The 23,971-nt window shown below is 36.0% G+C and overlaps 1 protein-coding gene across 9 annotated transcripts in view; it reads left to right on the top strand.

Annotated features, from left to right (window-relative positions):
- Positions 1-23,971, top strand: part of MAP3K7 (mitogen-activated protein kinase kinase kinase 7) — a 48,242-nt gene that overhangs the window by 6,567 nt on the left and 17,704 nt on the right. For 4 of the 9 annotated variants that reach the window (XM_054062403.1, XM_009571082.2, XM_009571085.2 and 1 more), the window contains exons 2-12: positions 5,991-6,101; positions 8,067-8,132; positions 8,692-8,737; positions 9,400-9,538; positions 10,642-10,766; positions 13,359-13,487; positions 15,475-15,605; positions 16,016-16,097; positions 17,233-17,384; positions 17,993-18,152; positions 20,678-20,758. In XM_054062403.1, the coding sequence (XP_053918378.1) occupies positions 5,991-6,101; positions 8,067-8,132; positions 8,692-8,737; positions 9,400-9,538; positions 10,642-10,766; positions 13,359-13,487; positions 15,475-15,605; positions 16,016-16,097; positions 17,233-17,384; positions 17,993-18,152; positions 20,678-20,758 (1,222 nt within the window). Of the gene's footprint in view, positions 1-5,990; positions 6,102-8,066; positions 8,133-8,691; positions 8,738-9,379; positions 9,539-10,641; positions 10,767-13,358; positions 13,488-15,474; positions 15,606-16,015; positions 16,098-17,232; positions 17,385-17,992; positions 18,153-20,677; positions 20,759-23,971 lie in introns of those variants that run through there. The other 5 variants (XM_054062404.1, XM_054062405.1, XM_054062409.1 and 2 more) reach the window with 3 other exon arrangements.

Genomic DNA, 23,971 nt, shown 5'->3' with positions numbered 1-23,971 from the left:
CTGTGTGCTTTCCACATGTCGTAGGGGCATGGAGAAAAACTGAAAATATTAGCATGCTTTATTGGTATTGCTGGAACTCTGGTAGATAGAAAGAATAGAAACAATTACATTTAAAAATGTGTTTCTGATTTTACAAACCATTAAAGGACATTTTTCCCTCCTCCATCTTGCATCGTGTCTGTAGCTTGAGAGAATCAAAAGTTCAATTTTAATACTAGTTATCAAAGGGACACAAATATTAAAGATAATTTAGAGACTGCTGTGTGTTTGGAAGTACAGGCTTTTTTTGTTTGTTTTTTTTATGGGTTTTGAGTTTTTTTTAGCTGCTTGTCTTGTTTCCCAAAATTGTGTCATGCAGATACTGCAATTTATGAAAAAAAAAAAAAAAATTCTCCAAAGAGGACTACATCTGCTAACCAGGGAGCTATTCTATTTTATTGCTGTCTTGTGTATCCAGCAAGGGTTTCTTATAAAGAAGAGCACTACGTATCCAGCATACAGAGCTAAATAACATGGAAACTTCATGGATAGACAAGAAGACTTTATATCTTTATGGTTTTGAGTGAATAGAAAACCTCTGCAATTAATGCAAAATCAAAATTAATTCTTCCAAAGTTTTGACATTTGATAGGGGAATAGCGTGCATCTGACTAAACAGAGGTGCATTTTTCTTGCTTTACTTGCGGGAGAGGAAATTATTGGTCACATCCCTTAGAACAAAATACATCATTGCGGGCTTAACATATTTGCAATGTCTATTTCCTGCATGATTTCTAGTCTACATACTTAGCAATCAGTATAGTCTACATACTTACATGTCAGTATCATGTATCTTTGTTTTTTGTATGGCATTTGATACTATTTGTACACAGAGGCAGAGGTAGTGTTTGTTGCAGGGCTCTTGTATGGTTCATATTCTTTAAATAAGACTCTAAATACATTATGTGGAAAACATGCAGATGGCACTGTCTTTTGCCACGTTGCTTGGTCACACAGTAAAATGTAACTTTTTACTGGTTTGAATTTTATAGGGAGAGGGATAAATTTGTGTATACTTTTCAGTCTTGAAAGCTCTTTAAGCATTTCTGCCAGTTTAAAATTTTTCTCTGTCATATACTAAATGAATATTACTTGATTACTTCTATTTGGTGGAAAAGTAGAAACCCTGGTGTTCTGTTTCTAAACATATTGTCTGTCCTATGTTTTCCTTTTTTTCTCCTAGAAGATATTTAGAGGGCCAAAATCTTCTACAAAGAGAATGTGTTTATTTTTAGATCATTTTCCAAACATACAGAGTACTACAGATCAACTGCTGTTTATTGATTTGTTGTGTCAATAATTCCATTAACTGTGCTTCAGATAATTCAGAATATGCACTACTGCCCAAACATATGGTGTGGCACCAACAGCAGGGGATAAGAAGGAACGAGCAGGAAGAAACTGAAGTTCATACAGTGCCTCTCTCCTGTGCTATTAAGTTACTTAGTTCTAGCACATGGTGTTGAAGGAAACTACGTAGTGTTTAAATAACTCTGACAAATTCTAAAAACTACTCCTTAAAGGATTTGTTTAGCGAAAACTTAAAGTAAGAGAATGAAATATAAGTGGAATTCACCACAAGCTTCATTCCGTCATTTAAAAAGGATGTTTTTATGGTAAGATACTTTTTCCAGATAAAGGAGGAAAGACATACTGGGCTTTCACACATTGTAAACTTCAAGTTTTTATCAGATCAGTCTTTGCTTCTAACGGTTGCTCCTTTTGTATGCTGTCCAAGAGGTTGAGCTGCTTTAATGGACGATCGGCTCTTCTGTTTTCCCTGTATCCTAGGTAAATATTCAGTGCATTTGTGTCCTCTTCTCAAGTTCAACCCTGTGCCTAAGCAGACACCAAGGCACTGATAAATTGTTATGAAACCTTGACTGCACAGTCATTTATCAAACACTTTACCAGCCATAAAATTTATGTCTGACTGTCTCTCACTGCTATCTGTTATATAATTAAAATTTAGATTGCCTGTGAACTCTTCGTGTTGGTGCCTGATGCTTATTTCCCCATCCCCAGTCATCAACAGAACTTCATAACAGGATCTGATTTTTTGGGAATTTATTTCACTTTTTAATTAGAGCCTAAGTATTGTGACATTCATGGCCCAATGTAAAACATCACATCAGGCAGTATACTCATTTATCTTAATTTCTTCATTGAATAGAATTGTTATTTAAAAATATGGCAAAACTGAGAAAGAATGGTTTTTCTAGGGTGTGAACTAAAAATACAGATACCAGTTCTTGGTATTAAACTTGCAAATAGTGATGAATTTATCTTCAGGGGAACAGAATGTGATTATACTGTCTTATCCGCTAAATTTGGCCATGTGGAATCAAATGCAAGAGATCAGTGGGTTTGGGGGGTTTTCATATACACCTGAAAAGTAATATATATAAAAATATATGTATATATTACATAGTCCTAATATTAAAATTATATCAGTAAAAAATATATTTGCACATATGGATGTATGCCAGTCTCAGCAGGGAAAGATACTAGCCAAAAAAAACTAAGCCTGACCAATCACACATTGTTGCAAATGATTCAGGCTGAGTAAAAAGAAGTCATTAAATTTTATTGGCTGTGTCTCAGACCAGTTTTTATACTGACATATGAGCACTGTTTGCAGGTTTATTTCCATTTCATTGGATTAAATGTAGGAGAGTGGTAGTCAAAAACTGAGAGAGTAAGAGAAAAGGTACATTAGAAAAAGGAGCCTTCTAAAAGAAGTCTTACTCAGCCTTGCACCACAAGGCCAGTTGTATCCAGCTACGAGAAATCATTTTATGTGGGGAGAGTTCTTCCCAGTTACTTCATCAGTTTGGGTTCCTTTCTATCATAGGGAAACATCAGACCTGGAACTGAATTGCTGCTGCCAGTGTGCTTCATCCTGCAGTTGTTCTGTGGCATCCTTCTCTCCTTAACTGGCTGTCCCTAGTACTTCCCAGGTGTGAGCAGGCTGCTCCCTGAGTTACATGTATTTGTCTGGCAGATGATTCAGTGGGCTCAGTAGATGAGCACTTCTGTGAAATGCAGGCATATGGCACACACAGACTGATGAGATTTTTCTGAGACTGTTGGTCTGGTCACGTGCTGTGTGAGGTGAGTAGAGGGGTTGTAATGGACAGCTCTCTTGCACCAGTAGAAGATGGTGGGGGGCCTGCCAACTCCAAGAAATTGGGCGGTTTTATTCAAAACACGGTGTGAGAGAGTTGAGGAAATACCAAGGGAAACTATTTAGGACTTTTAGGTCTTCCAGTGACTAAGTGTTTCCAGCTTGTTTATATATGCTGTTTCCATAGGCTTCTTGACTACTGTTTGTGTGTGGCTTGGTGTTTACAGCCTCAGTTGTGGACTGAATGAAAATAGTTGGTATGTGTTATATCAAGAGAGGAGTCAAGGCCCTATGTTACCGTAGGTGAGGGGAGGTGACAATCAACAGGTTCCTTTTGACACGGGAAAGAATGGGGCATGTTCTGTGGCTATCTTGTGGTAGGCTTAGGCAGTGAACCACGTGAGAAGCCAGGAACACCTGGAAGGCCAAGTCTGTACTGTGATGTAAAAGAGAGAAATAATTTTGTGTGTATTAAGGAAACCAGAAGAGAAAAATGTCATTGATCATTCCTGGGCAGCCGCCTCTCATATTTGTATGTACTCTTTCAACAATGCTAAGCATACTTCCTCTTTTCTCATCTTTCTTAATGCAAAATCTTGATTTTTTTTTTATTATTTACATTTTTTCCCCCTCTTCAAATTGTATCATTGATTGCAGACTTCCGTATATTCATCGTGAAAGTTTAGCAGGTCTTGATTTGTATACCTTCAGCCTTTTTCACCCCATTCTCAAGGGAAATCGGCTTCACTATTTATTTATTTTTTTAGTTATTAGGAAGGCACTGGGGACAACCTAACCTAAGCATTGTTTACATAAATTATAGTCAGTTTGCTTTGACATGGAGTCTTGACAAGTACAGTCTGGTGCTTGTACATTCTTGACTACCGAGTAGTGTTCTCTGGATCAGCATTCTTAATTTACATTGTGGATTATTACTATATTGGGGAGCATCTCAAAAATGAGGTGAAATTACTAAATGTGATTTCCTCAGAGGATGGGTATTCAGGCAGCAGGCAGTTTGCATTGTTTCAGCATTGGGAATGTGTAGTTATTCACTCATCTCTTGCCAATCACACTTTTCTTTTAAGAAGACATCCAGTTAAGGAGTGAATACACTAGTGAACCTATTAGAATCAGTGTGCTATTTATGATGTGGATGCAATATTATTTTTAAATATTTTGCGGGTGCTTTAATTATGTTGCATCTCTATTTTAATTTTGAATATTCCTTCCCACCTCTTCTCCCTCCACGAGAATCTTCTCTGGTTTTTATTGGATAAAGTTGTAAATTACTATGACTTTCTAGTGAAGAGTTTTGTCATTTTGGGAAGTGTGTTTTTCCATCCAAAATAATGTTCTTATGTGTGCATTACCTGTTTGACGAAGACAGTCAAATTAAATTCTGCCATGATAAACTGCTATGGTAATCACATTTATAAGTGCTTTTACTCCACCTTTTCCCTACACCTCATCCTTTACCTTCTCATTCATCTCCCAAAATGTTTATTGCATTAAGTATCTGCTTTGTTCCTCAAGATATATATGATATTACTTGAGATTAAGGACTAGGAACACCAGAACATAATGCTGTTAAAACCAAAGTTGAAGAATGGCTGCTGTATAGCATCAGAGACCAGCCTGCCTAGCCGCTTGTCCTTTTCTCCATCCTCTGTCCTTCTCATCTGTCCTGTCTTGCATTTTTACTTGAGTTGGAGGAGCTCCTATCCCTTAGCTGCTTCTGTGCATTTTGTGCATTCTGTTTCCTCCTCCTCTCCACCTCTCTTTCAGATGTGTGTGTAACAACTTGCTTATCTGTACTTTCTGTAGCCGTTGTAGTCTCTGTTTTGGTCACCCTCCAGTTTCAACTTCACATTCCATATGCCTGTTTTGCTGCCATTTCTGTTGCCATTTTCCTCCTGGAGAATGCAATTAAAAGAAGTGAGAATTTTATATACTGTAGTTTATAACTCACCTGTAGCTGAAAGTGACCTCATAGAAAAGGACACTTCTCTCTATCCTGCTTTCATTTTTGTGCTTGGTTTCAAAGAATTACTCGAAGTAACCATGGTCTTAGACCTTCTTCACAGCGAATGTTAAAAGATTCTTGAATAATGTAGTATGCAGGAGCTGCTACTATTGCTTCTGTGAATTTACAGTAAAGAGTTAGGACTCTTGTCTGGTTTTGTATATTTTTAAACAATGTTAATTCCAAATAAACTAGAAAACAGATTTCATGAAAATAGAGAAAGCGTATTTTATACAGACACTGCTTATTTGGAGGACTTTCAGGAGAGGTTACTGTTCTCACACTTTTGAGGCATCTGTGAGAAAATGAAAGGATAACTTTGTGCACATTGAACACCTCATCCAGTCTTCAACATAGTCCTGTGCAATTGTTTGCATATGCATTTAAATTTCAGAAGTTTGAATTCTTATTGCTGGTAAGCATAAGTTAATATGGGAGAGAGATATAATATCACTGGTCAGATCTATCAAAATAAATTTGCCATCATTCCCCTGATTTTCTTCTGAGCAAATTTTGTTTTAAAGTTAAGACCATACTTTTCTGAAATACTGTTACTGCATTTTTAATAGTAAAATGTTTTGTATGTGTTGTTTCCGATTATTCTGTATATTATCTCTGGAGGAAGCTCAGCTAAGCACCAGTTATGCTTTCATTGCATAATATTAAATTGCTTCCGCAAAACTTGATTTTGTGTCTTCAGTTTCCTAAGGTAAATTTCTTCTCTGTTTATGAAGTCCTCTGCAGTAAATTAAACTATTTCAAGTTTTAACTTGGTTGTTTCATATTATCTTATTCTAGGTTGTTGGAAGAGGAGCCTTTGGTGTGGTCTGCAAGGCAAAATGGCGAGCTAAAGATGTAGCCATTAAACAAATAGAAAGTGAATCCGAAAGAAAAGCCTTCATTGTAGAGGTACAGTAATTTTGCTGGAAAACATGAGATTTGGTAGAGCTTGTTTTCTTAAATTCATGCCTGCATTTGGTGCACTAAGATCTGTGTCCGTATCTCTTGTGAGATCTCATCTGGAATACTGTGTCCAGTTCTGGAATCCTCAACATTAGAAGGATATGGACCTTTTGGAACAGGTCTAGAGAAGGGCTACAAAGATGATCACAGGGCTGGAGCACCTTCCCTACGAGGACAGGCTGAGAGAGTTGAGCTTGTTCAGCCTGAAGAAGAGAAGGCTCAGAGGAGATCTTGTAGCGATCTTCCAGTACCTGGAGGGGCCACAGGAAAGCTGCAGAGCGGCTGTTCATAAAGGCTTGTGCGAATAGGACCAGGGGGAATGGGTATAGACTGGAGAGGGACAGATTTAGACTGGACATTAGGAAGAATTTCTTCACTATGAGAGGGTGAGGCACTGGAACAGGTTTTCCAGGGAAGCTGTGGGTGCCCCGTCCCTGGAGGTGTTCAGGGCCCGGTTGGATGAGGCCTTGGGCAGCCTGAGTTAGTGAGATGTCCCCGCCCATGGCAGGGGAATTGGAACTAGATGATCTTTAAGGTCTCTTCCAACCCTAACTATTCTATGATTACGAGGTAAATGCTGCTTGTACCCAGCAGAGAGGCCTGGACTCCCTATCACGCAGAACAGAACGGCTGTCAGAGAGCACTGCAGCTCCTTCAGTTCACTTCCCATAAAAACTGGGAGGCAAGGCGAGAAATAAGAGGACACACAGGCTGGGGAAGTACCAGTTCATGAGTTCTTCCTGATGAAGAGTCAAGGTGCAGCCGAAATATCCACCAGAATCCTGGATCTTATTAACACTTCCAGGGGCTGGTATGGTTCTTCATACTTTCAGGTTCATGCTTGAAAGTGTTTCTTACTTTTTTCAACAGTTCTAATAATTTGCGGGTTTTTTTTCTTACATTTAAGTTTATTAATTTGTGTAACTCATTTAAGGGCAATCACTCTTGCCATTCAATGCTTACTTCTTCAGAAAGATTTGGAGTAGTTCAGCTATGCTGATAAACCTCCCAAGATATGTAGCATTTTCTAGAATCAAAAGTTAACTTTCTAATTTAAATGAGATACTTGTGACATGGAAAGTTTTTTAATGTTATTAACCTGGTCTAATTTAATACTAAGTAGGTCTGATCAGTCTCTTAGTGGTTTTGTGTTTGACAGAGATATGCGATGGCAATCCCAGGAATAGTTAGTTCAGTAATCACTGGGATTCATGAAACCTTACACAGTGCAAACATCAGTTGTAATACTCCGTTCTGGTTTTATAGAACTTCTGAAGCATAAAGAAATAACTTTAGCCTCCTAGTTGATGAACAGCATAAGTCTGTGTAAAGTGAAAAAAATCCTTTTTCCTTCTCTTCTCATGTCTACTGGTAAAGAAAAATCAGTGTAAAATAGACTGATCATCAGTTAGTACAAGGAGCATTAGGTTCTTGGAACTGTCACATTAATATTAAACTGGCTGGCTTACTTTATAGTGTTGTAGATGAGGTTTTGGGAGCAGCAGTAATTGTCTATATTGTGAATAAAGCTGATATGATTCAGATGATTTAGTCAGACAATGGGGATTCCCAAACTGGAGATTCCAGGAAGAGCACCAAACCTGTAGAGGTCATTGTTGCACAGTGCTTATGACATGAATGTCATGAAATACACCATGAAAAAAATGCTTAGTTTAAATTTAATTTCTTTTCTATTTCTTTTAAATATGGTTCCAGCTAGACATAAACCTAATTATATAAATTAGATTGCAAACAGGGACATCAGTCTTGTAATTCCTAAAATCACCATCTAGGGTTATGCAGGCATATAAAACTGTAATTGCTGTTGTGGTGTACGAATTATAGATGTGAAAATAAAGCATTAGCCTTGTTTTCCCCATGATTTAAAATAAAATGAGATTTGTTTTGCAGCTTCGACAACTGTCACGAGTAAACCATCCCAATATTGTCAAGTTATATGGAGCCTGTCTAAACCCAGTAAGTTATAGCTATTACCTTTTAACCTCAGTTCCTATTCTCATACGTGCAATTTTCAGGATTTTCTTTCTGCTACAGCTGCAAACAGTCCCAACAAATTCTCAAAGCAGAAAAGCAAGTACTGTGACAGGACAGATGTATCCTTAGCTAACTCTAATACGTCTGTTTAATTGGTTAAAATAATGCTGCATCGCTTTTTTGTTAATACTGGTGAAATTCTTCAGTATTTAAAATTTTTTGTAAGCCATTGAAAAAAAAGGTAAAGGCAAATGAGTTGCACTTTGAAGACAGCATTTGCATTTCAGGACTGGGGGGGGAAGGAAGTCGTTCTCTTCTTACCTAGCTTACAGTGGGTGCTAAGTAGAAAACTCATTTCTGTTTCTTGTTCTTAAATACATACCATTCAAACTGACTCTTTACCTCATAGATAAATTTTCCATTAGCTTAGGTATGGAGACTTTGCAGTTCCTCTCAAAGAACTTTCCTTTCAGTTTACAAAAGCTGTTTTCCGCCCCTACATTTAAAACATCCCTATTTTTTGTCCCCTCCCCCCCCAAAGGTGTGTCTTGTTATGGAGTATGCTGAAGGAGGTTCTCTATACAATGGTGAGTATTATTTCAACATAGTGTCTTCCTGGAGCTGAAGTGCTAGTGCTAGGGAAAACATGATCTAAAATATAGAGTCGTTTCATACATGTGTCTCCATGCTTGGAGATACTCAGAAGCTGCCTGGGCACAGTCCTGCGCAACTGACTAGGTGGCTTGCTTGACCTTGCTTGGTGGACCTCCAGAGGTCCCTTCCAACCCCTATCATTTTGTGGTTTTTTTTAAATTCTTAAAATAATTTTAAGGAGTGTGCTTTTGAAAACACTTTTCAATCCACTAGTTTGTTTCTTGAGGCCGGTTTCTTATATTTTATGTAAGTCATTTACAGTTTTCCAGTGCAACATCGGTAAAGAATCTTTCTTAAATTGTGAATCCCTGAGCTTTTGTTTAACATAAACTTTACCAGGGATACCTGAGAACAAGCAACACCTTTCATACTGAGTTTTAACATAAAAAAATATGGAAAATGTATTAAAAATGGAAATTATTTTGACCATTCCATTTTTTTAACAGTCTGCAGAAGGATTTTTTTCTGTTGCAGTGATGGGGCATTGATAATTACTTAGATTCCATAGAGCTTTCTGACTGGTATGTTGTTAACTCCGTTGTATCTGTTGTAATATGCAATAAAGTTCTTTTTAGTTTGTGCCTTTGTTTTGCAGTGCTGCATGGTGCTGAACCCTTGCCTCATTATACTGCTGCACATGCCATGAGTTGGTGTTTACAGTGTTCCCAAGGAGTGGCGTATCTCCACAGTATGAAACCTAAGGCTCTTATTCACAGAGACCTGAAACCACCAAAGTAGGTTTATGGTTCATATTTCATGTTTTCTTATAATTGAAGTTGAAGATAATTTATAACAATTTCATTGTATATGAAAGAAATATCTTCAATTTAAATTAACTTTATGGGATGTACTATACTCCAAATGAAAGCTGTGCTTTTGACACTTCAGTTACAGAATGAGGGTGCACAGGAAATGAACTGTACTCAGATACTTTCTGCTGTACTGGAAATACATCCTGCTCCTGCCCTCCATCGTGGAAGAGGACTTTGATAGGGAAAGGTCTTCTAATCAGAGGCATTTAAAATGCCCCAATTTAACAATGGGTTGTGGTGTTCAGTAAGAGAACATCAGGTGGGGGATTGTTCGATTGCTTGGTTTCAACATGATCTTTAATCTGGTATATTGGAACTCTTTCCCGACATGGCCATCCTCTTCTATCCCATCCTTCTGCCTGTGCCACCACCCCTGCTAGAATGTTCCATCACTTTCCACTGAACCAAAAATGAGCAAGTTTCTGCCCAGTCAGTTTGTTGATGTGACTCATTTTACAGCTTCAAAGCTGCCTCTAGAGATTAGGTGGAAACATGTTTGGGGATCAGCAGGGGGATTTTGGTGGTAGCCTGCAGTTGTTACTAGATAAATTATAACATGAAGCCCTACTATAAATCTTTAATTCTTTCTTCTATCTCTAGTTTTGATTTGGAGTGCTGTTAAAATGTAACTTCAGGTGCTTTCATTTAAATAAAAAATTTGACTGACATGAATGGGAGTCAATCATTCTTTTGTTAAAATTATTACAGCACTTGTTTTTCAGCTTCTGGCATCTGAAAGACTAATTTTATCTATATGTGCTTAGTGATTTATTCTGGCTAATGATATTTATTTAATATCTAGCATGTATAAAGATTACTAAAATGCATGTATATATTGAAAATATTTCATATGTTCAGGTTAGGCACAAATAACCTTACTTCTTTCTCAAATCATAAAACTAAAGCAATGAGAAGCAAAGCCCTAGATATTCAACTATATTAAAATGATAGTTGGAGGAATAGAAATATCAGTAGTTGATTATGAGGCTGCAATTTCAATTTGATTTTTTTTTTTTCTTTGACAGTTTGCTCTTGGTGGCCGGGGGGACTGTTCTAAAAATCTGTGATTTTGGTACAGCTTGTGATATTCAAACACACATGACCAACAATAAGGGAAGTGCTGCTTGGATGGCACCTGAAGTTTTTGAAGGTAACAATAATTAACAGTGACAGTATAATGTGTTCTTTCTAGGGATGCAATGTGAATGAATTTGGTATAGGAAGTATGAGAGTCATACAATCTAATTTTATTTCAATCAGTGTACTAAAGTTTGAGCTAACAACTGCAAGAGTCTTCACAAAAGTCTAGCATTTATTTAAAAATCTGTATGACTTTATATCACCAAATAATATTGTGGAGTTGCGAAGAGCAGCACTGAATTGACTATCATGTTAGTATCAGTTAATTGCATGAAAATGTGGAACCTTTGTTTGTGTCATTGTTGAGATTTACATAAGGAGAACCTTTAGACAGCTGGTGTTTCTTATTTTATAAGCAGGTGAAACACAGCCAGAGGGCTATTTCCTCAGAATTGTGCTGTTTCTGAGATTTTTAAATAATTTCTAACTCCTTTGACATTTGATTACATTGTCATTACTTCTACTCCCTGTTCTAATCAGCTTTTATCTGTAGAATTTCCCTGTTAGTGTCTCTAAATTGAACATAATTGCCTTCATTTTCAATCTCCCACTTTCTTGTAATTCCCTCTTTGTCTGCTTTTTGTGTAATCTAGAGATTTGATATGCTTCCTCTTTCCTACATACTGAGGAACTTGTTATTAACAGTTAATTTAGTTAAGTAGGAAAACAAGGTATTTCTTGGAATGTAGCCGGGGAAGACTGATGATAATTAGCTAGGTATAATTGCTGCATGATTGTCAGAGAAGTAATCCAGTCAATATTGGAGTGAAAATTAAACAACTTTTAGCCAGTCCGTACCTTAAAGTATGATTGCTGTTAGCAGAGTGCTCTGGAGAAGCCATCATCCTGCTGCAGGAAGCAGGTGTCCTGGTTTTGATGTATTTGGCAAGTGCCTGTGTGCAGCAGTCATATCCCAGATTCTGGATCCAAGTGGCCTCTTTTCTTTTACTGTCTCTATTCCAGAAAGGAGCAGCAAATTATGTATGTCCATATACATTTTTAGGAGGTATTTCCTCCTGAACACTGCTTTTGGAGCTTTTATTTTGAAGTTACCTTTTTCTCTTGCATGTTGCTTAGATGACCCATCCAAGAGTGATTTTCTAGTGCCTAAAAATTTTCCATTGTGTCACTTTATATAGAAGCACCTATTCTGTTTCTTTAACTCTACTTAGGAATATTTATTTACTTAGTATTTGTTTACTATTAAGTGAAATTATGTAAATAAGAGATTTTTTTCTTTTAGAAATGATCAATTGCATAATTAGTATGAAAGTTATCAATAGGGGTTTTTTTTGTGAAAAATCTTAATCTAAAGCAGATTTTGAAATAAATGTACTGTAGTAGGGATTTATACTACATCTCCCTTATTCTCTGGCATATGAATTCTGCGAAGCTAAACAAGGAAATCTTGTGTTGCAAATTTGTTATTGGACAGCAGCAAAAGTCTTCCACTTACGGTTGGACTTCTATCTGAAAGAATTTACTGATAAAATAAATGTTTATACAAGAACAAGTATCAAGGAAGGAAAGGAATCTAGTAGCTCCTATGATACAGCACATCAATTTACTCTTGAAAAAGTCATTCAACTACTAAAATTATGCTGCATGTCCAAGTTGTTAAAAAATTGTTCACTTGTGCTACTACATCAGAATTCAACAATGGAATAAATGCTTATATTATTTTAGTACTTTTCTAGTACTAACAATTTCAGATGAGAACAATAGGGGCACAAGATGTATCTGTTTTAGATGGCAGAGAGCTTACTGAAGTGATTTCCCTAGTATTAAGATTTTCCACCCATTTTAAAGGTTAGGGCACTGAAAGCCTTGAGAGATCAAACCATCTAAATTAAAATGATATCATTCAGATCAGGATAAAGCGAAAGAGAGTAAGTGTTCTAATCTCAGAACTTCCTTTTGAACAAACTATTTTAAACTTGCTTTGGGATAATGGGGTAATTCAAGGAACGATTGTGTCTCTGTTATTCTTACGTTGGTCTGTTACCTAATGAGACAATACAGAATACTTTAACTTGGCATCAAAGAACTTTAAGTAATGACATGACAAAAAGAGTAAGAATAGTAAACAAGAACTAAAAAAGATGGTGAGGAGTAGGGGAATCTGCTGATTTGTTCATATGTTACCTTACTAGTTCTGCTGAAGACCTGTAATTAATGAAGAGCAATGGATATGACAGGAATGTTATTGGCTGGCATATTGTGACTAACATGGAAGAAGTGAGTCGAAAAAGAATACTTGCAGGAAGCAAGCAATAGTCAGTGTAATCCTGAATGCAAGAGTCTTTGCAACTTAATAAATTGTGGTTTATATTTTCTAAGAAAACTGATGTATTTTATCATTTCAGGATAACTCCAAGTGAAAAGGATTGATTTCCAGAGAGAGCCATTCTGAACGATCCTACTGTCAAAAGAATTCAGACTTACATTAGTGTGAATAAGACAGCTTTAGAGAACTGTTTTTTCTCATTAAAACAAATGTGAAGTGAAAGGAAGCACATAGACCTATATATCAGCTCAAACTGTACTTTTTTTAATGTGTTTTATGGAAAAGAGACAAATTATATTGATGGCTTTCTTCCAGGTAGCAATTACAGTGAAAAATGTGACGTTTTCAGTTGGGGTATTATTCTCTGGGAGGTAATCACCCGTAGGAAACCTTTTGATGAGATTGGTGGTCCAGCTTTCCGCATAATGTGGGCAGTTCACAATGGTGAGTTGAAAATATTTCGTGGTATTTGAAGTCGTGTATTTTGCCTATAAATTTGCTAAACACCCACAACTGTGTGGCTTTAAATTACTAGTTTTTCTGTTTTATACTTCACTAAATATGCATTTTTGTCATAAAGACTTACGAGATGCTGCCACTTCTGTGTCAGTGTGGGTTTTACGTTATTTCACTGCTACAATGCTTGCATTTCCTGCTATGTGTAACTACCATATGACCAAACAAGGGAAAATACACTCCATTTTAAAAGTGATCCCATGCTGTGAACCTACAACTTGTCTGTCTGCATGAATGATTATTTTTTCTTTTAATTGGATGTCTACAGTAAGTGTGTGAGTTGTAGTCTCCTGACCCATCTTTAGAAATGCTAGGAACTGTCAAACTCTGCAGGACTATTAGGCATTAAAAATATTACTTTATTCTCCATCTGTTGGGTTTTTTTTTTTTTGTGTTCTGCTGTGGCATTGTTTTACTTTTGTGTCTAGGTACCAGCAGTCCTGGAGCAGAACTCTGCTGTGCTAATTACTATACGGAACAGATTCTCAGGAACTTAGAATATAAACAGGAGACAATGATAGGATTCAAATGGAAAAAGAAAGCAGTGACACAACATTGGTCGGAATAGTATCTTTGTGCTAGTGTTGTAACTTTTTTTAACTGTGTTTAAAGTACCATGGCAAAGCAGAATTTTAAGAATAATAAAGTAATGATAGTGCAGTAGTTCAGTGAATATCTGCAGAGTTTCTGCCATTTGTGAAAGGCAGCATCAAAGAAAGGAGAAACTTGTTCAGAAGATGTAGTTGATAAACAAGCAGTGAAGGCTAATACTCTGCCCGAGTTTCATTGCTTCACTATGAAGTGATAGAAGCTTAAGGTGAGCACGGGCATCCTGCTCGATGAAGGGGAGAAAGGGGCAGTCAGTGGAAGGATGGATGAGCTTTGCAGTCATAAAAATGCACAAAGATAGATATTTGCAAGTGGGGTTTTTGAAATATGAAAGAGATTCTCCGTTTCAGTTTTTCAAGGACATGAGTCATTGAGATTGGGAGCAACGAGTGCCTAGCATAAAAGCATTAACTGTAAAAGTAAGAGTAAATGTAATAGTCATAAATCAGAAAACATCAATAATGTGTGGGAGTATCCTTTAAGGGAAGACAGATTCCCTATCTGTCTCTACTTTTGCTTTAAAAACTTCCTTTTTTTTTTTTACTGTTTTTTGTCTTCTCCCTCTTTCCTTTCCTTAGGAAGGAAGTGTTAGTGTGCTTCACCTCACTTGAAATCTTTGTGGCACTCTTATTTCATGTATTAATCATTATGGTTAATAGAATTTTTAAATACTTGCTTGTTTTTATGGAAGATGTCCCTACTTCTCATGTTTGAACACAACTGGATGTCCATTAATTGTACTTATTACTGAAATATTAAAAAGAGTAGAAACTTGAATGAAAAAGCATAATTATACAAAAAAATATATACAACAGTTGAAGTAAAATATGTAACAAAAATGTGTATTGGCTATGAAAAGATCAAAATTGGCCCTCAAAAATACTTTTCCCCTTTTTTTTCCCCTTTCTTCTTGCACATACCAGCATTAGAAGCTGGTACTGCCTGCTTCCTAGTTTGGTTTAAAGCTTTACTCTTCAGAAAGTGGTACCATATTCGTTAGCTATGGTAATATGTTGTATTTGGTCAGACAGTGAAGTTATTCAAGTCACTACTGAAGGAAAAGTTTAATTTTCTTTCTACTTGCTTGTATGTGACTACAAGTTGTATGTAGTGCAAAGGAACCCTTTTTTGTCAGGTTTTTGTTTGTAAGAGAGACAATTAAGTACAGGCTAGTTTTTTCAGACTACAATTAATTATATGATTTCTTGTATTTATTTAGCAAAATACCAGAGAGAGATCAGTTGCTGTGAGTCATCTTACAGTCTATTTAACAAATCAAGTTTTATTTTTCTAATTTCAATTATAGGTACTCGACCACCACTGATCAAAAACTTACCTAAACCAATTGAGAGTTTAATGACCCGTTGTTGGTCCAAGGATCCCTCACAACGACCATCCATGGAGGAAATTGTTAAAATAATGACACATTTGATGCGGGTATAAAAATTTATTTTAGTGTCTAAATGATTTATTAATATAAAGTTGAGAAATAGTATTTTAAAAAGTATGCCTTTAATCACACTCTAAAGGTGGGCATGCATGTTCTCTCCTCTTTTCTCTCTTTTTGATAAAAGTTATCAAATTCTTACAGTAGAAAAGGGAAATGATTCGTCTGCTTGTGGGAGAGAGATACCAACTCATAATGCATGTAGGGAAATGATTAAAAATAGCCATAGATGTATTTTAATGTATTAATAAAAATAATTGTTTATTTCTTTTCTAAATAAATTGTAAGAATTATTATAAATACCATTTGTATTTATAAATTATGTTATGAGGTATTATTTACATAATTTTAAAACTATTGTTAATTGCTTTCTATCAAATTATTGTGGTTTTTTTCACAGTACTTTCCAGGAGCTGATGAACCTCTGCAGTATCCTTGCCAGTATTCAGATGAAGGCCAAAGCAACTCTGCCACTAGTACAGGTACACTTGTATAAATAAGAGAAAAGAACAGCAAAGTGAAATTAAGCAGGTGGATTATCAGTCACATATTCTCATATTGATTTTGAACTCAAATTGAGGAAGGTAACCTTTCCAAAATCTTAAGCTTTGGCAGGAATGTTATTTTTTTGTGAAGATCTTGTACCATATCATATTTAGTATTCTCGGCCACATGATCTTACTTAAGCATACCTTTAATGGAGAACAAGCATATAATCAGAGCTGTCTCTGAGTGTCCAGGCTTAAGGTCTCTTTCTAGTACCCCGCCCTACCTGCCACCTCCCCATGAACGTTGCTAGCAACTAGCACACTTATATGTAATGTTTAGGGGTTGACATATTTAAATTTTTACATATTCTTGAAAATTGCACCTACTTTCAGTTATGGTATCCACAATTTAAATTTCCAGTTGATTTATATTAAGATGCAGTAAATACAATAATTTAAATTAAGTGGTAGGAAGTCACTAGAAAACTGAATGGAACAGCATGTGGGCTTGGCTTCCAGGTAGTCTTGTCCTTAGAATAATCCTTTTAATAACAGAAAATAAAGATTATTAGGTCATATGATTTTTTAGAGTACAGCTTTCCCACTTCAGTTGTTTTTAATCTTACATGTCTTCACCTTCCACTGCTTGGTTGGTTTGTTTTCTATCTAAACAAATTGCTGTTACTTCGGATGAAGTTTACTTGGCTACTTTGCAGCTTAGTGACCTGTATAGGAAAAAATCTTTTCAGCTGTAGCATTGTACTGGCTTTATTGGCTGTTCTCCACCCCTCTGCGCATCATTTTAAGAGATGATTTATCACTTTAAACTGTGAATATGTATTGCATTATTTTTCAGGTATTTGTGCTCCTCTATGGTTAATGATGGACTTTATCATTAGTTGTGAATGAGGTTGCTGGTTGTGTTGTTAGTATAACATCTACCCCAACAATCACAGAGCAAGCTAAGATTGACTTCAGAATGTCATTGTGGTACTTAGTCTTGTATTCCATCTTTTACTTTTTATATTAGTGGATCTGTTGCAATCTTGTAGCTTGCCGAGGTGAAGAGGTGTTCTTCAGTGTTTTTAAAAGAAATCCTCAAATATTTTTCCTTGTTATTGATTTGTAGGTTCATTCATGGACATCACTTCTACGAACACAAGTAACAAGAGTGATGCTAACATGGAACCAAGTGACTTCCAAGGAGCTTCTACCAATGACACTATTAAACGTTTAGAGTCAAAATTGGCACAGCAAATGAAAAATACAGCCAAGCAGCCGGTAAGCTGACGTGTAGTTTTGAACCATAGTAATGAAATGGACAAAGATGAACAAAAGTGTTAAAAGTGCTACGAAATGTCAGTGTCTTCTTTCAAAGATAGTACCAAGTTGGAACCAGTTAGTTGTAGGAAAAGAGCATGAAAGGGCATGAAAAATATTAAATGATAACAAAAAGGTAAACTAAAAGGCTCCAAAAGATCTTCAAGTAAGTGAAAAAAAAAGAAAGTACATTTTACTTCAAGGAAATCATTAGGTTAAATAAATTACATTTAAAAAACACTGCATTAAATTTATAACAGTATGACGTGAAAGGATTAAATATTTATGTGAATTTTGTAAAGTAGGATGAAAAGATTCTTTTGTGACAATATTCACCTAATTCTGCTCAATTTTATCTTTGTAGTTAGATTAATTTGAAATTTGTGATATTTCGTTCTTGTATGTTCATAATAGTTATACTATTACCGGGTTTTGAATTATAAATTTTTAATATTGTCACTTTTAAAATGCACACTATAGAAAAATATTTTGGCGTACATACAGTTCATATCATGAAGGGGCTTCTGCAGAATTTTTTTTCCTTTCTAAAAGTGTGACTGTTGAAACAGGGTGATCCTGGCCGTTTGAGTTTACCCCCATCTCGTGGGAGCAGTGTGGAGAGTTTGTCAGATGTTCGTGCACGACCGCAGTCAGCCCTTGTTTCGGGAGAAGCCAAAAGGATGAGTGCTGACATGTCTGAAATAGAAGCAAGGATAGCTTCCATCACAGGTAAAATTAAAGGATCTTTAGGGGATGGACTAAAGAATATGAAGGAAGGAAAGGAGGAAGAAGATGTAAAACATGCATAGTCGTACAGAAGGTTAATACCATTAAGCGTATGAAAATACTTCAACTTTTCACGTAGTCTTCATTGTCCTCTATTAACTGTGGGGGAGAATGACTTCAGTCATGGTTGTACCCTCAACAAGGTTGAGTATTTTAATTGGGTACTTTTAAGATTGCAGAAGTGAAGAGTTAGACTTTTTTGCCTTTTAAAAGAATCACTATGAGACTTTTAAATATCAATCCTATTCCAAATGCACAACTTTCTTCATTGCATCTGAAATAATGTTATTGCATCTCTGCTAGCACAATAATTTCAAAATACTATAGGAATAACTTTGAAGAAAATGTTATTTTGGAAATGAAATGGGCTTTAAGTTCCTACTAGGTTTTAAAATCCATTTTGACAGATTTCAGAAAGAGAAATAGTGTTACATTTTATTAATCAGATTGAGATCAACAAAGCATTGATATCTTTTGTTTAAAAAAGTAAATCTACAGGTGTTTTGCCAGGTTTGCTTCAGGTAGCTCAAAACTGTTCTTTCTTAAAATTGAATCTGACTGAATTGTAATTTATGTCTAAGTATAAATACGTAATTTTATGGTAAAAGCAATCTTTATACTTTCCAGAAGAGTGGATTAATAAAAAAGCGTGTACTTGGCAAACACTTCCTTGTCTCTTCTCTACATCAGAGATATTGTTTACGCAAACTTTAGATTTTTTGTTTCCTATGTGAAACTTTTCTTTGCTATGGTATGTAATCACATATCTAATCAATCAAACAAAATTACTTCAGTTAGTCCAGGGTTATTTAGCTGTTCTAGTATTTTTCTACCAATCTGAAAATCGGGGTAATTGAGCAGCTGTAATTAATAAGGAAATATGCATCATATTGTGGCTTTCTGTGCATCATGACTTCCATTTTCGTACTTCATCGTATTATGATTTCTCCAGGGTCTTGTTTTACTGAAGTTACTCATGAAATAATATTTATCTTGACCTAAACACTTTTTACTTTTATGTTGTTATTTTGAAGCCTTTTTCCAAGATTTGTCTTCTGTATGTCAGTCTTTGACTGGATGGTTGTGTAGCACATCTTACCTGAATATCCTTAAAGGTTTCCTAACACAGAAGGCAGCTGTGTACTTACTGATAATAACAACATGCTGGGTTTATGTTAAAATATGTCAGGACTCACTTTGGTCACTTATATTCTAAAGTCAATGTAAGTTTTTTACATTAGTGGAGATAACCTGGCCTTCCTTTGTGCGAGTTTTTAATTTTCCCGGTTTGTCTTCCTTAAGTACATTGCTCTGAATAGTAGTTATTATTTCAGATAGTATTTGTTGTTATGACTAGAGTTTCTTTTTCTTGAAACGAAGGTATGTATTGAACATACTAGTTATTTCTTCAAAGAAATCACTTCAGGCAGTAGTGAACTACTAGAAATTAGGTCAGATCGATCTAACCACAACTCTTTCTGTCAAAGAAAGCTGAAACAACACTATTGGTTTTGCTTTGTTTCTTAATATTATTATCTGTGTGACAGAAATAAGATGCTATGAACCTGAAAAGGATTTTCTGGCTGGGTGAGAATTGGGCTGTTGTTAAGGGTAAATCAGGTCAAGAATTATTTAATCTTCTTGTTCTATCTGTTGCTAGATTAAGCATAAGGATAAATCACATAATGCAGTTTACAATTACTTAAGTTTATTGAGTTTTGCTGTAGTGTTCTGTCCTTGGGAGATGTAGTCAGTCTTTTCTCTAAATGGGAACTATTTATCTTAAAGTACACCAGTAGTAAGATAAAAATTTTAAAAAGACCTATTAGATTTTATTTCAGAGCATATAATGTTTCTGGGACATCATTCAAAAATGAAAAGGTTCATAATATCCAGTTGGTGAAACAAAAAATGTGCACTAATAAGACAAAAAAATGGAAGGCAGGAATGCTTATCAAATGTGATAAGAGTAAGCAGTTTTTCAGAGATTCCCTTTAAAAGGAGGTGATTTAAAGAAACAGAAGTACCTAACTATTAATCTTGTTTACAAAATAGTTTGTACATAACACTAGAAAGAAAATGTTTTTTAAGTTCAGGCAGTCAAGAATTTATTCTGCATATACAGGTGATCTGAAATAATTAAATTTGTTCTCTGTTTGGGTACTTATATTTGGGTTTTCCCTTCCTCATGGCCATGCTGCTTTCTGTGTTTGACTTTTGTGTTGCTAACTATAACTAATTACACAGTGTTGTAATGACAGCTAGTTCTGCATTTTTTGCTTTTTAACAGTTGCTTTAATATGTGTAAGCATGAGTGGAAGGCAGTGCAGTTTATTCTGCATGACACATTTTTGCATGAACTGTAGTTTAACCAAGTCTATGAAAAAAATGCAGTATTAGGAATTTAATAATTTTGCTATTGCAATTTTAGTGTTTTGCATGTGTATTGTATATGTGTATTTTTTCAGCCTATTCCAAGCCTAAACGAGGCCATCGTAAAACTGCTTCATTTGGCAACATTCTGGATGTCCCTGAGATCATCATACCAGGTATCGCAGACCAGGTGAACGGGTCAGTTGGTTAAGATGCCGGAATAATGATCAGACTGCTAAAATACTTCTTGCTCCAGTTGCTCTAGGACAGAAATAGAAATTATCACCATAACGTTTGCATAATGTCTCTGTAAAGAGGAGCATGATATTTTAGTACAAAATTACTTTTATTGGGAAAGGATTTGATCTTCTAGTTCAAATTTACTTTAGTTGATAAAGGACTTTTTCTTGTATGCTCTTATTGTTAAGAGGCTTAGAGCAAAATGATATATGCAGTCTTTTATGACAATATCTCGTTTGGTAATAAATGGTCTTGAGTTGAAAAATTTCTGTCTAGGCAATTATCTTGCCCTGTTCTTTGTTTTGAGGGCACATTTGTAATCTAATTAAATATTAGTAGGACAAAAACTTCAATACATTATGTACAGAACTTCAAATCCTCATGATACTTGTGATTAAAAAAAATTAACACTTAATCTATGTAATTCTTACATTTGTCTATACTTTCATAGAGCTAAGATAGGTCTGCATGAGGTATTTCTGTTGTATTTAAGTCAGTGCAAACTAAAATTATTAGGAGAGGCTTCTGACAGGAAGAAAGTCAGTATAATCAGGCACCATAGCTGGTAATTTCAATTGGGACTTTAATGAATTCTCATCTATCCCAAGTCTGTCATTAGCAGCCTGTCATTTTCCTTTCCCATTCTTATTTTTGCAGCCAAAGTGGGTTTCTCTCTTTTCAAGTTGAATGTGAAAGATAATTCCATGCAAAAGCTTCTTTCAAATAACTTTATTGAAAGTTTACATATAAAAATATAGAACATCAAAAAGTAGATTATAAAGAAGAGTAGTGAAATAAAATGTCATGTGTTTTTCCCAGAATATATTTTACCAGTTCATTGGTTTTACTTACTTAGGTGAGGGAGTAAATTAGATATTCTTCACCTGGACTATTGTAACTGGACTTTACAGGAATTTCAAATTGAATTTCCAATAGGTACAAGAGAAATAGCAACCTGTAGAAATGAGAGAAGATAGGGGATAGGAGCAGGCATATTAATTTTTTCAAAATATACTCTTAAGTTATTTAACTCTTAAATAGGTGATAATAAAATTCACTGTAAATGCTCTATTAGACGTGACTGTTTATAAGGAGATCAGAGGATTACACAGGCTGATTTTTTTTTTTGTGATATGGCGAAAAAAGGAAAAGGTAAAAATCAGGATTATGCAGTATGGATCATACACTAGCAACAATTTGTTTTAATGACATGACTGCATAGGGCCATAGCAGATGCATGCAGAACAATCTCAGGTACTAAAAACCACTGATGTAATGTACTTATGAAATACTATGTGAAATCTTAAGGTTCATTTCCAAGAAAAATAAGGAAGCACTAACACTTTTTTACAGGCCCTTGGTGAGGTTTAATTAGAAATTCAATGTACTATTCTGGGCAGCCATATAAAAAAGACATACATGCACTCTGAAATAATAGCAAGAAGAGCTACAAGGACAATATGGAGAGTGTAAAGAAGAATCTGTAAGCATGGCATTTTTTGTCCAACAAAATGAAAACTGAGAAATTAATAATGATTTTCTCTAGACAAGTTTGCAGCTAGATACTGGGAAGAGAGAACTACTTAAGCTAAAAGACTATACTGGCACTAGGGATAAATGCTGTAGATTGTCTGCAAGATAACCCTGGACTGTGTATTAAAAGTCTTCTGGGTGTCAGAACAGTTTTCCCGTAAGAATCCCAGGGCCTGAAAAAGAGATTAATCATTATGTGACAGAGATGCCCATCTGTAAACTTAAAATAGTTATTCAAAAGTACCTTGCCTTGTTATTTTTTAAAAACAATTTAAAATGGCCTAGAGAGGTGATTCTGCCCCTCTATTCCTCTCTTGTGATACCTCATCTGGGGTATTGTGTCCAGTTCTGGAATCCTCAATATAAGAAGGATATGGAGCTGTTGGAACAGGTCCAGAGGAGGCTACAAGGATGATCAAAGGGCTGGAGCGCCTCCCTTACGAGGACAAGCTGAGAGAGTTGGGGTTGTTCAGCCTGGAGAAGAGAAGGCTCCGAGGAAATCTTATAGCGACCTTTCCAGTACCTGAACAGGGCTACAGGAAAGCTGGAGAGGGACTGTTCACAAAGGCTTGTAGTGACGGGACTAGGGGCAAGGGTGTAAACTGGAGAGGGGCAGAGTTAGGATAGACATAAGGAGGAATTTCTACACTGTTGGGAGTGGTGAGGCACTGGAACCGGTTGCCCAGGGAAGCTGTGGATGCCACATCCCTAGAGCTGTTCAAGGCCAGGCTGGGTGGGACCATGGGCAGCCTGGTCTACTGGGAGGTGTCCCTGCCCATGGCAGGGGTGTTGGAACAAGATGATCTTTAAGGTCCCTTCCAACCCAAACTATTCTATGATTCTGTTTCTCACCTGTTTCCTTTCCTACTCACTCAGTACAAGGCTTTCAGTCCTGGCCTGGTCAAGATGCTTTTTTCCACTTCTAGTTATAATTGCAAGACCCATGCACTGTCAGTCCCACATTATTGCATAGTTTAGCGCTTCTGCCACATACCCAGCTCCTCTGAACTTCTCTGGGGTTGTCTGTCAGTGGGGTGAGCAGCCCCTCTCTGTCCTTGGGGCAGTGCAAGCGCTGACCCACTGTGTGCTGAAGCCTGAAGTTCTGCTGAGCACATGGTAAGGCAGCTGCTTCCCAGCAAAGGAGGCACCAGGCAGGCATGTTACCATGAGTCAGCTGCTTTGGGCAGGGCTATTTTCAAAGTATTAGTACTACATCTGCTATCACTGGGCTTTTTTGTAATATGTTACCTCAGCTGCTTTTCAGCCATGAACTCATTATGCTACTGAAGCTGCAAAATACATATTTTTTATCAGTTGAAGGTAAAATGCTGGTGGAGGTGGGATTTTATAAAATATATTTGCTTTTCCTTCTAAATAGGTTTAAATAAGGATGGATAGAACTTTCTTTAAGATGCTGTTTGTGTTACTAGTATACAAAATTTAAAAACTGAAAAATGGATCACCCAATTCCTTTTTGAGTAACAACTTGGCAAATTAGTTTTCAGTGATGTTTTCCTTCAACCAGATATGCAAGTGAAGTATTGATTTATTTTTTTCAATTGAGAGTGTAATTAATATATAGCATAGATAATAAGTACCAAAATATTATTCTAATA

The sequence above is a fragment of the Cuculus canorus genome, chromosome 3 (assembly GCF_017976375.1).
Source record: "Cuculus canorus isolate bCucCan1 chromosome 3, bCucCan1.pri, whole genome shotgun sequence".
NCBI lineage: Eukaryota > Metazoa > Chordata > Aves > Cuculiformes > Cuculidae > Cuculus > Cuculus canorus.
Note: the sequence above shows the minus strand (reverse complement) of the source record. Positions and strands in the feature narration are given on the sequence as shown.